This window comes from Choristoneura fumiferana, chromosome 14, assembly GCF_025370935.1.
Source record: "Choristoneura fumiferana chromosome 14, NRCan_CFum_1, whole genome shotgun sequence".
NCBI lineage: Eukaryota > Metazoa > Arthropoda > Insecta > Lepidoptera > Tortricidae > Choristoneura > Choristoneura fumiferana.
Genome location: NC_133485.1, coordinates 15,329,253 through 15,346,745, shown reverse-complemented (window position 1 = coordinate 15,346,745; position 17,493 = coordinate 15,329,253). Strand labels below are relative to the sequence as shown.

Here is a 17,493-nt window from a genome sequence, read left to right as displayed (position 1 = left end):
CTTATTAACTTTTATTTATTTTCGATGAACCTCTATCCTTTTTCTGAACATACTGAAGATACGTATCTTATTTTTGCTTACTTTAAATTGTCAACTTACTTTACATGTAAAGTTGCGGAAATATGAATTGATCATCTGTCATCTTCACTAAGATATTTTTGTCAATATCAAACAACAGCGAATAGCAAGTTACCAATTCATATTTTCTGAACTATAACAAAAGTTAATCCGATCACTAAAAAAGTGCATTGAATTCTGTTTTCTATATTACTGTAATGGCAAGTAAATAAAAGCTCACAAGAAGCAGCGACATCTGCTGGAAATTTGGTGAACCAATTTTAGTTCAGTAAGTAAGTGCTACTCACTACTAACAACAGAGTTTTATTAGGTACTGATCGTTTCTGCTTGCTAGTGCTATTCTTAGTAACGTTGCGTTAGACTAGATGGCGCTTTTTACTACTTGTAGAAATCATTATCATTATTATTTATGAAAAAAATTAAGGCTGGCCAGTTTCCACAGCAACATTAAAAATAATGAATATGGGCTACTGTTTTAAACAAAATTCCCATTAAAATTCCTTGTGTAATTACAACACTTTTTAATAGCACAGCGTGACGTCACGGGCATCAACTGCCGAACTTTGACGTGCGTGTCTTACTTATTTGTCATTTTTAGGGTCCGTTTTTAGGGTTCCGGAGCCAAAATGGCAAAAACGGAACCCTTATAGTTTCGCCATGTCTGTCTGTCTGTCCGTCCGTCCGCGGCTTTGCTCAGGGACCATCAATGCTAGAAAGCTGTAATTTTGCACGGATATATTATGCAAACTATGCCGACAAAATGGTACAATTAAAAAAATTCTAAAAAAGTGGGGGTGTTTTTTTTTCTCATCCAACACTATAGTGTGAGGTATCGTTGGATAGGTCTTAGGGGTTTGCTAAGACGATTTTTCGATTCAGTGATTTGTTTGCGAAATATTCAACTTTAAAGTGCAAATTTTCATGAAAATCGAGCGACCCCCCTCTCTAAAATCTAAACCAGTGGGTGGAAAAATTAGAAAAAAATCAGGATGGTAGTAAACTGAATCAAACTTTCAAGGAAAACTATAACGGCTAAGTTTGCTTGAGAATTATTAGTAGTTTAAGAGTAAATAGCAGCCTAATAAAATACGAAATCCTTAGAAAATATTACTTAATTTTTTCGTAATGGCTACGGAACCTCTTGGCCGGTTTTTTGTATGACTATCAAAAAGGCTTAACATGTATTATAGTATATATAGGTCAAATTCATATGAGTATTCGATCTTAATAAAATTTTAGTTGTAATATACTTAGTGCCGTTCATTAGATTTTTCCTCCCGCGTTTTTAAATAAGGGAAAATACGCTGGCAAATCAGCCTTCACAACCTAAAGTTACACTAAAGCTTTGGCTTTGTTTTGGCGAATGACGTAACCACCATCCACGAATTTTCCTGCTCAAGTATATCAAAGGGAGCCAGGCTCGTACAGAGCCAGTTTCTGTCTAGACATGAAGCGAAAAGTATCTTATTCCGTGGCAAATTTTGCTGCCAAGTTTTGCAATGTGAGTCATTTCACTTTTATCGGTCACGAGCGGTCAATACTACTGTTTACGAGTACATCTAGCCAGTGACCCAGAGAACTGGCATTTATTTTTGCATACAGCGCCGTTAAGAAATGGGGGAATTGTTTTTGATTCGCTATCCTTTTCCAGGAATTGGGAACAAACAAGACTTCAATATGTTCGCCGCTGTCTGCTGAGATGGTGTTGGCGCTGCTGGCGCTCGGCTGCAAGAACCAGACCCGCGAAGAGCTGCTGCTGCTGCTGGACGTGACTGATGATAAAGCCGTAAAGTATTTAGAAACCCATTTTTGTCCGTGACTCAGACGAAGATGACGACGATTTTGGTGCCACTTTGTTAGCACCCTATTATGAAATCATTTTGTGAGCGTATGCGTGCGTGTTTGTACCATCAGCCAAATATGTGGTCTACCACCCCAAAGTTGATATTCTGTATGTCATAAAACAGTGTCCGTCAGCTTGAAAGTTCGACTTTAGCTAAGTACCTACATATTCATTTGATAGAAACTTGTTTAAAAATTGATAGACCACTTATTTTGCTGACCGTACTTCTTCACGGAAAATTGACTCTACGAATTCGGAAAAGCTGAAGGCTACATTTATTCAGATATTCCCACGGGATCTATGTAAAATCTCGAAATTTTAACCACTCGGTCTATAGACAAACTTTTCCATCAGTGTTTGTCATAGAAGGTTTTCCGAACCGGTGGTAGATTTTTTTTGACATTCATAAGTGCTTGTTATAGCCTAAATTGAATAAAGATATTTTGACGTTTGACTTTTGAATGTAAATAAAGATCTTGATTTTAGTAAAATCACGACTGCCGGATCTACCGGGTTGCGTGAATAAAGCCACTGGTAAAGACTAGTATAATTAACTTGGCCCTAATCATCGTTCCTATGTATTAGGTACGCGTAAAAGTCACATTGTGCGTAGAAATGGGTCAGAAACCGGTGTGCGCATCAATCAATGAATTACGTGTCTATAGTACTTATACTGTATACTTAGACTTGGCGACCTGTTGTCTAGCCAAGCCGCAAACGCTTGGAGACGTTTCGAATCCTACAACTGGTAAATAAGAAGTTTTTATTAATAGTTTCATTAATAATAATATACTTCCTTTTGCTTGTTGTTCGCGTCAGCCCGCCATAGATGAAGACTAGGCGGGTTAATGCGGCTTAGTGTTAGCATTAACTCAGAGTTATCTTTTAAAGTTAACCCAACGTTAAGTAATGAGTTAATGACAAAACGTATGGAACGCTCGACGCTGGCACCAGTTTAATGATTTAATTCTTTAACTCTGGAAGTTTATATAGATCAATAGAGTTGGCCTAAAAGATAAAAAACCGACCAAGAGCGTGTCGGACACGCCCAACATAAGGTTCCGTTGCCATTACGAAAAAATAAAGTAAGTACCTAATATTTTTCTAAAGTATTACGTATTGTGTACGGAATCTTCCAAGTTTAGGTTTAGGTATACCTTAGGCTGCTATTTACTCTTAAACTACTAATATCTTCTCAAGCAATCTTAGCCGTTATAATTTTACTTGTAAATTGGATATACTTACTACCATCCTGATTTTATTTAATTTTTTCATCCAAAAGTTAAGATTTTAGAGGGGGGAAGCTCGATTTTAATGAAAATTTGCACTTTAAAGTTGAATATTTCACAAAAAGATAACTGGGCTTCGGCCATCGGCTAAGACCTCTGCCCTTCATGCTAGGATAACCTGTGTTATGAAGGTCAGATATAATTATTTGAAAGAGAAAAAATAAATAAATAAAATATATAATGTATAAAACAAGAGAAAAAAAATATGTGTGTGTGTGAACGCGCGTGCATGCGTGCGTGTGTGTGTATGTGTGTGTGTGTGTGTGTGTGTGTGTGTGTGTGTGTGTGTGTGTGCGTGCGTGTGTGTGTGTGTGTGTGTGTGTGTGTGTGTGTGTGTGTGCGTGTGTGTGTGTGTGTGTTTGTGTGTGTGTATGTGTGTGAGTGCGTGCATGCATGTGTGTGTTGGTGTGTGTAAGAGTGTGGGAGTTGAAATTAGCGAACGACAAGACACGAATTGGGTGATGTCATACTATTAGGATATTTTCAGTTTCTAAGTAATTATTTTTTTTCAGCGAGGTCATTATTTTGTTTTTACATTCGAATTTGTTTAATTTGGATATAAAAAGTGTTTATAAATTCTACATCATGTAGCGGCGAGTTGTCTCTTTGCATAGGCAATGTTGCAGTGTATTGCAGTGTCTTCAAGACTGCCCTCTGTGGACGTTCTGGTGTACTGCCTTTTCGGCGAAATATGTTTCGTCAAATTTCACTTAGCAACCAAACTTTCGCCAAAGTTTCTATTGGCAAACTACTCGTTGGCTTAACTTTACTTCGCATTTTTCTTATTTCGCAACATTTTTATATTGCAAAATTTTACTTCATCACACTTTTATTTGGCAAATAATTATGTAGCAAATGATTGGCTTAGGCAAATAACAAATTGCCCAATAACATTTGGCCAATTTGATTTGTGCGAGCAAAGTTTTACTTCAATTTGATTTGTGCGAACGAGCGAAGCGAGCGAGCAAGACGGTTCAGTACCCTTAGTGTAAGTTTTCGGTTACAAAATACGTCTCGATCGCGTTCGCGTTAACATCTGATTTTGAATAGAAACACGAACAGCGCCTCTAGCGGAACGTTTGCGACGTTCGTGTTTCCATACAAATTGAGATTTGAACTATCCAAGTCACTTCTGCTCTGTACCCTTATATATTCAGTACCCTTAGTGTAAGTGACACACAGTTACAGGTATACACGTCGACTTGAGAACCTCCTTCGTTATTTTTCGTCGGTTAAAAATAAGTAAGAGTACGAGCAAGCAAGCATGCATGTTGTTTGTTTACGTATCCAAACGCACGCAACGCAACGCGCATTAATTTTCTTGCTGAGATTTATAATGGTGATTTATAATGGAATATTTTTTTTCTATATACAGTCTTAGGAAATATTTTCTAAATAAATATAATATTATAAGGTTACTACTAACGAAGGGAGTGGACTCGAATAAAAATTAATCACTTTCTTTTTTTATAGATACGCTCATCGTACAAATACCTAACGTCAACCCTAAAAGGTATCAAAGGCACTACTTTAAATCTAGCCAACAAAGTTTACTTGAAGGAGGGTGGAGAACTGAAGCCTGGTATAAAGGAGGACGCTAAAAAAATATTCCAAGCAAGCTTGGAACAGCTAGATTTCGATAATAAAGAAGCTGCTGCTAAAACTATTAATAATTGGGTAAGACAAGCCGTAATGTAGGTAACTATAACTGAATGAACTGCACTTTTTTTTTATACGAGCAGGCGGATTGCCTGATGGTAAGCGATTACCGTCGCCCATGGACACACACAAGTGCGTTGCCGGCCTTTAAGGTAGGAGTACGCTCTTTTCTTGAAAACTTGAAGGTCATATCGGTCCGGGAATACCGCAGGCTATAGTTCATTCCAGAGTTTTGCTGTGCGAGGCAGGAAATTTCTGGAAAAACGCACAGTAGAGGACCGCCAACCGTCTAAATGGTGAGGATGGAAGTGTTGTCGCGTAGGTCGGTGGCGAAAGGATGCGGCAGGGATCAACCCGAATAACTCCTCGGAGCACTCCCCGTTGTACATGCGATAGAGGATGCACAGTGAAGCTACATCTCTACGCAGCGTCAAAGAGTCAAGTCGATCAGAAACTTGCTGGCAGCCGGCTATTCGAGTCGCACTTTAATAGAGAATACTCATGGAAAACTAATTTTATTGAATTAAACATTTAACTTGAAGTGATAGGTACAAAACGAATTTATTATGTAAAAAATATATCAATATCTGTTGAAGAATAATGAATAATGCACTTTATATCTTTCTAGAGATATGTGATTTATTATGGATTTTCTACGGTCCTCGCGGTTTGTGACAAAGTAAACTCGGATTTTTAATCCCACGGAAAAAATGTAAACAAAGGTGTTGCCGTTATCAAAAAACATTTGCAGAATTCAAGATATTTTATTCTTTTCACATTTGCCAGAAATCGACTTCCCATTAAAAAACTGTATTTCTTAATCAAGATAAAATATTTTAATTTACTGATGGAAATCTTTACTTTGGCATTTACTACGCTTTGATATATTAATTTCCAAGAGAGTACTGTTTTCGTATGCATATTTATTTTTTGTCCTGGTATTACACCCGGGTTTTTAAGCTTTGGGCCGCTTGACGCGAGACGTCACTCAATGCACTAACATTCGAGACTGAATTCGTAATCGTTTTCCAGTGACTCTTGTTCTGTTATTTTTTTACTGTAGAAATTGTTGTTATATTTCTATTCTAGTTAAGTTGTTCATTGTTACGTTTTCCGTTGTTTTTCGTTTATTTTTAGATGAAAGGATGGACTCCGGTCCGAGTACTTCTCGGTCAAAAGACGACTTGTAAGTTGTCTCCCGTAAAAACGGCTCTTTTATCGAAAATAGAAAAACCATGGCAACAACAGAACTTTATATAAGTAATATTTCTAGCGGGCCCATACCTTGAAATCCCCTGAAATGTCACTTTGACAATGACGAAACTTTGTTTACTTTTTTTCAGTGGGATTAAAAATCCGGGTTTAGTTCATGTAGATCTCTGTCTGATTGACAATTTGAAACATTCATATCTTCGTATTTTTTAAGATATAAGTATAAAAATACTTCCACAATCCGGTTCGTCACACAAGAAAGATAATTTGACAAAAAATGCTCTTGATTTCCCTATTTCAACCTCAATCTTCAGATATTCAAATGAAAGACGTGAACCACACCTAAAATTCTTTGTCACCAGGTGGCACAAAATACGAATAACAAGATCACAAATATAGTGTCACCTGACATGTTTACGGAAAACACGCGTATACTGTTGGTCAACGCCATCTACTTTCAGGTAAGAACACTATCTCTTAGTTTGTCTGTATGCGGGCATTTTCACAAAAAAGTGTACCTAATTTTTCCTTTTTTTACTATTTTAGAAAAAAAATGTTTTTTTTTAACAAAAATTACACCTTTTTTTTCATACAGGTATGGTCGTCACAAAATTTGTATGAAAAAATTAAATACATTTTGAAAGACAAAGTACTTACACTTTTTTTTTAAAACGCCCATTCCTTAAACGCTACAATTTGAGCGCAGCCGAAAGTTTCAACGCACGAGATACCTACCTTAAACAACAGATGCTAAATTACAGCCAAGTAAAATACGAGTATACAATTTTTAACATCACTCACATCAAGAAAAGTAGTAATAATTAAATAAATAAAATAAATAAATATCATGGGACACTTGACACCAATTGACCTAGTCCCAAACTAAGCAAAGCTTGTACTATGGATACTATAGGCAACGGATAAACATACTTATATATACAAATACATACTTAAATACATATTAAACATCTAAGACCCGAGAACAAACATTCGTATTATTCATACAAATATCTGCCCCGGCCGGGAATCGAACCCGGGACCTCAAGCTTCATAGTCAGGTAATAGATAGCCTAAGTATGGACTTAGGCATTTATTTAGCGAAATTCTCATGGGGAAAAGAATATGGATTCTTGATCAATAAATAAATAAATAAATATCACGGGACAATTCACACCAATTGACCTAGTCCCAAAGTAAGCTTAGCAAAGCTTGTGTTATGGGTACTAAGCAACGGATAAATATAATTATATAGATATAGATACATACTTAAAATACATATTAAACACCCAAGACCCGAGAACAAACATTCGTATTTTTCATACAAATATCTGCCCCGACACGGGAATCGAACCCGGGACCTCAAGCTTCGGGTTCTCTAACCACTAGGCCATCTGCTCGTCAATCAATATACATATCAAAGGGAATTACAATGTAAAAGTGCAGCTTTTTCAATCCAAGAGTTTGGTTTGGACGTTTGTGAGTAAGTCGGCCAGGAGTTCATGTTAAGACTTTTTATCCACGAAGGAACGGAGAAGGTCTTATGAAACAAAAACCTTAAATATAGAGATTTTTTACATGCTAAGCTTTTAGTGATTACTCGTATTAAGAAATTCTGTACAAGAGCCATGGTGACCACATGATACACTTATCCAATTATGCAATTGATGATCTCTTTCTCATCATCATCATCCCAGCCTATACACGTCCCACTGCTGGGCACAGGCCTCCTCTCAGAACAAGAGGGCTTGTGCCGTAGTTCCCACGCGGGTCCAGTGCGGATTGGGAACTTCACACGCACCATTGAATTGCTTCGCAGGTTTGTGCAGGTTTCCTCACGATGTTTTCCTTCACCGCAAAGCTCGGGGTAAATTTCAAATTTAATTCCGCACATGAATTTCGAAAAACTCAGAGGTGCGAGCCGGGGTTTGAACCCACGACCCTCTGCTTGAGAGGCGATAGGTCAAACCACTAGGCCACCACGGCTTAATTGATGATCTCTTTCTCACTTGATAAAAAATGCGGATGAGACCAAAGGAAGCTTGCTCAAGTCTACTGACTCTAATCTTGAAAAGAGTAGACTGGTAGATCCTTATGCTTACTTTTTTGGTGTATTTGTTTGTTAGTTATCCATAGCTACTTATTTGTTTTCGAACAATTCAGCCATGTTATGAAATTATTAAATTATGTAATTAAAACGGTTTCAGGGTCTCTGGGTCAATAAATTTAAAGTGGCGGCGTTAGGAAACAGTTCGTTCCTAGTAAACAAGACCACCAAAATTCACGTTCCTATGATATCATCACCCGAGGAGTATTTCAACTATGGAACCAGTCAAGAATTAAAAGCTGAGGTAATGATGTATGTAAATATTCTACATAAAACACAAAATAATACAAAAAGGAAACAACAAAACAAAAAGAGTACAAAGGCGAACTTATCCCTAAAAGGGATCTTTTGAAGCTAACCTAAACTGGAAAGGAAAACTCAAAGATAGGCGAACAGTAATTTATACACAGGACCAGTAAGTAATAAACTTCATTTCGGAATCCAAAAGCTTCATGGTTACTCGACCTGAAATGTATGTAGCATCTATGTCAGTAACTTGGATCCTTGCCCAAAATATATTTGTAAAAATATTTCAGAATGATATTATAATTTTGACCTTAAGCGACTTTATACATTTCCATTTTTTTACGGTCCACTGGACGTAAATATCATGTATGTCGTGGATAACAATAATCAAGCCATAAAGGATTGTCAATTGAGTATTGCAAATAATTGAAATATAGAGATGGCGGCACACGGAGTGTGACGTAACTACCGGTTGCGGTGCACCTGAACGGGCTCCGACTCGGAGTGTCCTTCTACTTCGGACTGTAGGGACGACAACACCTGTCAGTTCGTCTGTGGATTAGCTCTGTACATACTCTGATTGGTTTTGTAATTTAATTATTATCGGCTGGTGAAATAAAACACCTGTATTCCAAAAGAAGTTCTTATTGAAGCTCTCACTCAAGTACCTACGTTATGAACGCATCCTGACGGCGAAACGGAAGTACCCTCATTCTATTCATCATCACCTGAACACGACGATAGAGTTTATCTATTTTTTTTTAATGATCGGTGGATTTCATAATATATTAATCTCTTAAAATGTTTAGAGTTCGGTACCTACTTAACTAACTTATCAACGAATAACCAATTTTAGATAGTTTTATTTTACTTTTAGTAATAATTTTTAATTAATAAAACATTTATTCTAATGTAAAAAAAAAATGTATTATTCTATTTTTTTCCTGGATTTAATAATTAAGAGAATTGTAATATGTAATATTTTGTTTTGGAAAAATAGCTTTTTTCTTGGCAATGGTAGCCATTACGAAAAAAATCAAGTACCTAACATTTTTCTAAGGATTTCGTATTCTGTACAGAACCTTACAAGTTTAGGTATATTTTATACCTTAGCTGCTATTTATTTTTAAACTACTAATAATTCTCAAGAAAATTGAGCCGTTATAACTTTCCTTGTAAATTTGATATTCTTACTACAGTCAAATTCATAAATTTCTGAGCAAAAATTTGACTATGATTGGTTTTGGAGTCATTTTGTATTTTTTAGTTCAACTCCAAATTTGCTAGGTACTATTGCGGTCATATACAAACTGAAACATGGATGCACAGAAAAAGAGACCAGCGCTGGAAATCAAACCCAGGTCCTCAGCATTCCGTGCTGCGTGCTATACCCCCACACCACCACTGGACAGGTTTTAGACACAAATTTCTCCTATGAACCACATATCTCAGCTTGCTTTTTTCTTATTTAGCCACTTAAGCAGCGACACTAGCGACATCTATGTTTTAGCTCTCATAGATAGTCTTCAATATTCCTTCGGAACTAACTGCTCACCCGGACAAGAGATGTCGCTATATAGCAATCAAATTATGATTGGTTTCGGAGTGTTTTTGTATTTTTAATTTAAACTCCAAATTTGTTACTTTTACGGTCATCCCGTGAAATCCAAAACAAAAAACAAAAAAAAAAACAAACGTGTAAATCTGAGATATCTTCGGTTTAGTTTTGGGTCAATTCAATGTAACTTTTAGGGCGCGGGCACTAGGGACTAGGGACGCGTTCATTCAGCGTTGCTTATACTATTTTTCAATAGGCTTTCACCTGCTCCGTACAAATACAAATCAAGTTAGCTAGCGTATCCTCTAACAGCCTTATTCATAAAAAGTTAGAGCCTCCTTGAAGGCTCCTTGAAGGCCCGATGCTAAAAAACATGATTCATAAACGTCTGTTTGCGCTAATCAGTCGATCAAGGCTCTGCTAAAGTTACAGGACCGTAGACTCTCCTTTATCTCCCTGCTAAGTCACAAAATGGCCGCCACAAGTTTGAACAGCTGGCTTTGACAAGAGCAAAAAACCATACCGAAGATATTTTTAGTGAAAGGAAAATTTATTTTCAGGAATTTGTATTTAAAAATCCTCTAAATTAGGTATTTATTACTGCTACTTTACTAACAATAAATATGAAAAAAATACGGCTTTTTGCACTTAGATACAACATAAACATGAGGATCGGAAATGGCGGGAAAACAAACATCTCGCTTTTTATTCTTTTTCCTGCTAATTTGCTGTTACTGCTGTCAATTTTTTTTTAAATTATCGATGAGGCCATTTTTTGTCTTTGATTTGTCAAGATGGCCAACATAACGCGTCTAATCCGTCTATCAGCAGCTCAACAACTAGCAGACTGCTAGCAAGCGTTTATTCATCATACTCGTACTTCTTGCCAACTGTCTAACAAGCTTAATCAGTCTGCTAAGTAACAGACCGATCAAACCTCAATTAAGGATTTTTTATGAATAAGGCTGGTAAGGCTTTAGCCTGATTTATTACAGATGCTCACACAGATCATTTGGCTGCCATGAGGATAAGCAGCGCTGGTAACGTCCCTGTTGCCGGTGCTGTTAGGAGCGTGTGGGTGCAGCTACTGGTGCTGCCTATCCTCACTGCACAAAATTTTCAGCTGCTTCAGCTGAAGTACAAGGAATCTGACGCTAGCATGATCATCGTGTTGCCAGACGAAGTCGAAGGCCTAAAATCCGTGCTGGAGAAGCTGGCTTCAGGACACAACATTATGGCTGACATAGAAACCATGAAGAGTACTAAGCTTGTCGTCTCGATCCCAAAGTTCAGGGTGGAAACCACAATAGATTTGAAAACTCTGCTGCCCAAGGTTCAATTTAATTTTTTGCTATATTTTTTGTTATTGATTTTATAAAGATTGTCTTTAGGCATCGATATCATAAAATACATACTAAGTACTGATCTTATCAGTTGAGAGAAGCAATCATTAATAATAGAAATATCGCTCTGGTCAATAATGTATATCAATTGGTCCATTTTGCAATCCAAAAAGAAAAATATAATAATTTGCACTTATTTTTTAACATGAAAGTACCGTGAGACTCACTCATATTAAATTATAGTACCTGGGCGACCGAGCTTTGCTCGGGCTAAAACTCGGTAACAAGCGTTAATATTTTGAATAATGAATATTGGTCATCGCCATATAAAAATTACTAAAGATTGGTATTATAGCACATACGAAACGCCAGCGTTGCCGTGCGCGGTGCGCTGTCAGAGTCTGAGGTTATTGGCGGGAAACCGATTGTCAACTGTCAGTTCGGAAAAAGATGGAAGGTCGAATGTCGAATTGGTAACCTCGGGAATTGATCTGCGTTTCATGAAAGTTAAATGAGTTTTCATTAAGTTTCTGTGATGTGATTGATTTAAAACCGTTTTAAAACGTTTCTCTAATTTTACCGAATAATTTTCAATACTATTTTGTACTGTGACCACTGAAAAGTGTAAATAGCGAAGTTTATTTTCATCTAACAAACTTGTTTCAATTCTGTCCTGCAACCCAGAAATCTGCCCACAAAAATGACTGGATCGGATTCAGATGTTCCCCAGTTTTTAGATATTCCGATATATACAAGAATTGCTCGTTTAAATGTATTAGATAGATTAGATTCTACCGGATAACTCACGTCTTAAATCGAGTTTAGCTCGCGGGAGCAGAGCGGTGGCGCGCAGTGCGCGTGTTACAGCAACCACCGAGTCACGTAGCTCCTAAGAAGAAGGGCTAAGAATTAGCTCGAAACATCTAGAGCTAAACTCAATTTAAGACGTGAGTTATCCGGTCAAATATAATTTTATTGGCACTTAGTCGTTAAATCTGGTATTAAATTGACATCACCTTACATAATACTACTAAACTAAGCTTATTACTAAATCGAGGTTCATTTTATTTTTAATAATGTCTCTTCTATAGTCTTTCAATTTGTGCGAAATTTAATTAATTAATTTAACCAAAAATATTATGATATCATTTCAGCTGGGAGTCAAAACCATATTTGATGACAAGAAAGCAGACATCAACATGTTGAAGTCAAACGAGAAGCTGTTCGTGTCTGATGCGATCCAGAAAGCCTTGATCATAGTAGATGAGAACGGCACCGAAGCAACTGCTAGCACAAGTAAGCACATTGCAATACTCAAGAATATTCTAGAAACACAAAAAGAGCATAAGAACTTTTTCTGGCCGAGAAGTAACGACTTAACCTAATTCAGATCTTAGTCTAATTGACAGAAGACAAACACCTGGAGGTCCTCCTCTGCTTTTTCCCTCACGTACTAGATCAACTCCACAAACAAGTCTCAGATTCTTAAATAAATGAATGAATTCCTTGTTTAACTACTACTACTATAATTCCAGCGTCAAACGTGCAAATACCTTGTTGTGCAAGATCGATAAAACGCTTCGAGGCCAGTCATCCTTTCCTCTACCTGCTGACTGCTCGCACGATTCCGCTCTTCATTGGCATCTATGAGGGCAGTGAATATGCTGAAGTACCTTCTGAAAGAAATGATTTGACTGAGTATGATATGGCCCTTCTTAAAAGGCTTAGTGAGGTGTTAAACCAGAGAGCTCCGCTCGGAGCTCCGTCGATTTAGAGTCAAAGAACTAAAAACTGTCAAAGCGCCGGCTAATGACTCTGTATTACATTACGGCTAGCCGTGTCGAAGAACGTATTGCACCGAATACATTCCGGAGGATTTTCATACAGCCGCATTCAGTCCGGCTAATCGTTGAACCGCCGCATTTCAAAACGGCCCTGTTTTTGAAAACGGCTAGCCGTAATCTAATACGGCGGATTATACGATCCGACTGCGGCATACTTGTAATGTTATTGTGAAAAATGATAAAGTTTTATACTTTAATGATAAGCAATTTCACTATAGTGTAGTACCCAAGTCATATAAGTAGTAGCCAAGGGCTAAGTAATTTAAAAATGTGCCACAGACAGACAGACAGACACACAGTCGCACAGATCCACATAGCGGTCAAAGTTATAACACCCCTCTTTTTGCATCGGGGGTTAAAAACAAGTAAAGAAGTGCGGAAGCGCCTATAATACTGCAAACCAAACGGCTAGCAGCTCTCTCTCAACAAATTTCCATCGCGTTTCAACAAAGCAATGCTACTAGCCTGTGGGAGCTATGCCACGGGAGTCTTTTTACAAGCTTTTATTTAGTTTCATCTGTCCTATTGTCTGTCTGTAGTCAAATTTTGCAAGTTAAATTCGACGAACTTCCAGTAGTCGGATTGACTTGAAATTTGGCATACTTCTGTAAATTGCATAAAAGTACAGTAATAATTATTATAAGTAGGTAGTCTGGACAGAATTGTCTCCACAGGACAGAACTAATCAACACGGTTAATGGCATCGACTTGAAATTAAAATTAGTTTAGGTAACAATGCAAGAAAAGTCGTCAAAAAGTGATCAGCAAAAAACGCTTCTTAATAGAAGCGATTAAATTAAATGATTTTTTTACCAGAAACGTATTTAAATTTAATTTAGTACTAAGCTTTTAAGTCGACATTAAAAAAAAATACAGGAAAATGTCAAAAACCTTAAAAAGTTAACACGCATAGGAACGAAATACGACTGAAAATGTCAACTTAAAAAAAAAATGACTTATTTAAATTTTATCACATTAATAGATTTAATATTTTGAAGAAGATTGCTGTTCATCGCTCATCCACCATTACCTCTCATATTTCGTTTTCTAGATTTTTTTTACCGTACGACGGCAAAAACTACTAGTCACTGGCAAAATTGACCTCCAATGTATAGAGCCATATTTTTTTTAAAGAAACAACAATTTTTTGAAGTAAGTAAATACCAGTTTCTATTTCTCCAGGATTTAGTTTTATTTCAGTGTTACAGATTCAAATAGTTTCCTTGGAACTCGTGGAAACCTTCGTCGCAGATCGGCCTTTCCTCTACCTTCTGACTGTTTGCCAGATTCCTCTCTTCATCGGCATCTATGAGGGCAGTGAATACGCTGAAATACTTTCTGATAGAAATAATTTGACTGAGTCTGGTGCGGTTGATCTTAAATTGCTTGCTCAAGACATTGCGAATGAACTAAAACAACAGGAACACATGTCAACCAGACATTTGTGTGCGCAGTGTGAGCTTCAATAATACGATCTAATTAAAAACAACTAAAGAAGTGCTAAAGCGTCTAGAATACCGAAGACCTAATGACTAGCAGCTATCTCTCTCAACAAATTGCCATTGCTTTTCAACAAAGCAATGCTACTAGCCTGTGGGAGCTATGACACGGGGGCCTTTTTACAAGCTTTTAGTTTCACCTATCCCAGTATCAGTTATCAGTATTCTAGTTGGTGTAGCGGTATAGCACACGGCACGGAATGCCGAGGACCTGGGTTCGATTCCCAGCGCTGGTCTTATTTTTCTGGTTTTTCTGTGCATCTATATTTCAGTTTGTATTTTCGATATAGGTTTCATCTATCCCGTTGTCGGTCTGTCTGTAGTCAAATCTTGCAAGTTAAATTTGACCAACTTTCAGTACTCGGCATACTTGTGTAAATTGCGTGACAAAACAATAATCTGGTAGTGACTTCCCGGTAGTCCGGCCATGCAGTATAGTCTCCGCAGGACGGAACTATTCAAGACGGTTAATGATTTCGACTTGAAATTTGGTATGCAAATGTAGTCAGCAAAAAAGTTTGTATTAAAAATGTTTTTTACCAATAACGTATTTAGATTTAATGAGGGCTATCGTTTTTTGTCTCACTAGATGGCGCACTGTTGCGTGAGGTTTTTAAGTATGGCTTTCAAAGTCTGTTTGTACACGGGCGTACAAACAAAGGTTAGATTAAAATCATATTTAATATACCTTAAAACCGTACCATAAAAATATCGAGCATGCCACAGTGTTGTTTAGTCCCCGCTTTGTTCGGAAAAAAGGGAGGACAAAGGTTTCCGAAAGACAAAACTGTCTCAAAACACAGACATTCATTGCCCCGGAACGCATATTTGGCATAATTAATTTCAGCTATTGCAAAATATTCACAAAATTATTCTAATTATAAATTAACCCGCGTAGCTCACCCAAGAACTATGAGATTTGACATTTCGGAGACCTCACGCTACACTAGCGCCTCTAGTGGCGAATTCATTCGCGATAGCCCTCATTGAGTACTTACCTACTAAGTTTTAACGTAGATATAAAGTAAGTGTAAAGCTTAGTTAAATTTGCAATTTAAATCTCAAAGCTAAAAAAATAACTTTTAGGTACGCTGTCTTAAAATTTCGTGTTATGATAATCGATTCTGTGTCTTGAATTTGATATCGGCCAAATATAAATTGTAATTATTCTGTGTATTATAATAATTAACTGATTGATTGAAGTGAGGCTTTGCTGAGGTCTATATCAATGAAGTATAATATTTTTATCTTGCATCTCCACTACCAATCTGGCATCATAGCTAAGTCTGTACGACACATATAAATGTGAGTGGCATTATGTGTATTAATTTGCGTAGAAAATGTTTTTATTACTATCAGTTGTAATGGGACCTAACCTATAACCTATCCAAGTCGCTTCTGCCCAGTTTCGCCATACTCGCTCGTTTCGCTCGCTCGCCACCACATAATTTAACATTTACACAATATATATTATTATATATCATGAGTGATATACCTAATGTATGTTATGTTATGTTAAAAGAAATTAGTCCATATAAATCTTATACAAATTGAAGTTATATAAAAATAACGTTATATACCTAACTTAAGCGTTATACGTTAAAAAATTATACTTTTTCCTGTTATAGCTAACGTTCATTATATCTTTTGAATGTTATTAATATGAAATTCGATATTTTGTAGTTATATCTCGTGGGAAGCACCCAGTAGTAATTATGATAATTATCTTGAAAAACTGTTAAAATTTAAAACGAAGAAAACTTGATCAATTAATAAATTAATATCATCATGTATAACACTGTGTTTTTCTTGATTTAAGTACCTCCTGGGGTTCAAAGTAATAATACTAGTACATATTGTACATATTGTTAGCAATAGAACTTATATCTTTTAAAAAGGGATAAAGTGTCATTTTCTCTGTATCATTCAAATTTACAAAAAAATAAATTCAACTTTATCCATGAGATATTAAGTTTTAAATTTCGATGTCATATTTTGTTGTATGGTGGGCCGCTCGCAGGAGGTTAGATTTTGCTGCACATGCATTATTAAGTAAGTATCCAACTTAACAAAAATTTCAAAATTATAACAAGTATTGTTTCAAAATGATCAAAAGTTCAAATAATCCTACTAATATGATAAATGCGAAAATTTGTGAGTATTTGCTGTTGTATTTGTGTGTATGTTTGTTACTCCTTCACTCTAAAATGGATGAACGCATTTGGCTGAAATTTGCTATGTAGATAGCTGGATATCTGGAATAACAAAAAGGCTACTTTTTATACCGATATCCCCACGGGATAGGAATAAAATCTCGAAATCCTATCCACTGGGTATGGAGTCACGAAATTAGGCAGTAAATATTGTTATATAATGCAACATCAATAAAGCCCACGATGGAGTTCTCAAGGGAGTTTAGTAAAATCTCGGGATTTCAACTCAGCTACTGTATCTAATGACTTATGCGTGCAAACCCGCGGGTAAAGACTAGCAACTTATATAAGGCAGCGACATCTGTTGGAAAATTGGACAACAATTTTATTTGTTGAGCACCACTAATTTTATTCCTGCTCAGTGCTGCGTTTGAAGATTCAAGCTCGTGCCATTCTTAGTAACGTCACCTTATACTAGATGGCGCTTTTTACTACTTGTAGAAAACCTATAATAATTTCGAACAAGCAAAAGAATAATGAGTGACTTTGTCACAACTAGAAGAAACAAAGCTTTATAACTAGGTTTACATAACACCAAAAAGTTCCAACAAAACATCATCGTGTCATGTCATGTGTCATTTGAAGAAGGGCTACGAAATAGCCCG

The 17,493-nt window shown here is 36.6% G+C and overlaps 1 protein-coding gene across 2 annotated transcripts; it reads left to right on the top strand.

The window, feature by feature from the left end:
• Positions 1–1,496: 1,496 nt before the first annotated feature.
• On the top strand, positions 1,497–15,231 carry LOC141435288 (antichymotrypsin-2-like). 2 transcript variants are annotated; one of them, XM_074097987.1, is made up of 8 exons: positions 1,497–1,579; positions 1,730–1,864; positions 4,684–4,887; positions 6,444–6,542; positions 8,286–8,429; positions 11,113–11,322; positions 12,487–12,628; positions 12,868–15,231. In XM_074097987.1, the coding sequence occupies exons 1-8, from the start codon at positions 1,526–1,528 to the stop codon at positions 13,104–13,106; spliced, it is 1,227 nt and encodes a 408-aa protein (XP_073954088.1). In that variant the 5' UTR covers positions 1,497–1,525; the 3' UTR covers positions 13,107–15,231. The 2 variants fall into 2 exon arrangements, with proteins under 2 accessions (XP_073954088.1, XP_073954089.1); XM_074097988.1 differs by lacking the exon at positions 11,113–11,322.
• Positions 15,232–17,493: the final 2,262 nt, after the last annotated feature.

Excerpts from the sequence above, each read along its gene's own strand:
- LOC141435288 (XM_074097987.1), top strand. The coding sequence starts at position 1,526 with ATGAAGCGAAAAGTATCTTATTCCGTGGCAAATTTTGCTGCCAAGTTT. Across the intron at positions 6,543-8,285 it reads TCAACGCCATCTACTTTCAG|GGTCTCTGGGTCAATAAATT; the intron begins GTAAGAACACTA and ends AAACGGTTTCAG. Across the intron at positions 12,629-12,867 it reads CGAAGCAACTGCTAGCACAA|CGTCAAACGTGCAAATACCT; the intron begins GTAAGCACATTG and ends CTATAATTCCAG.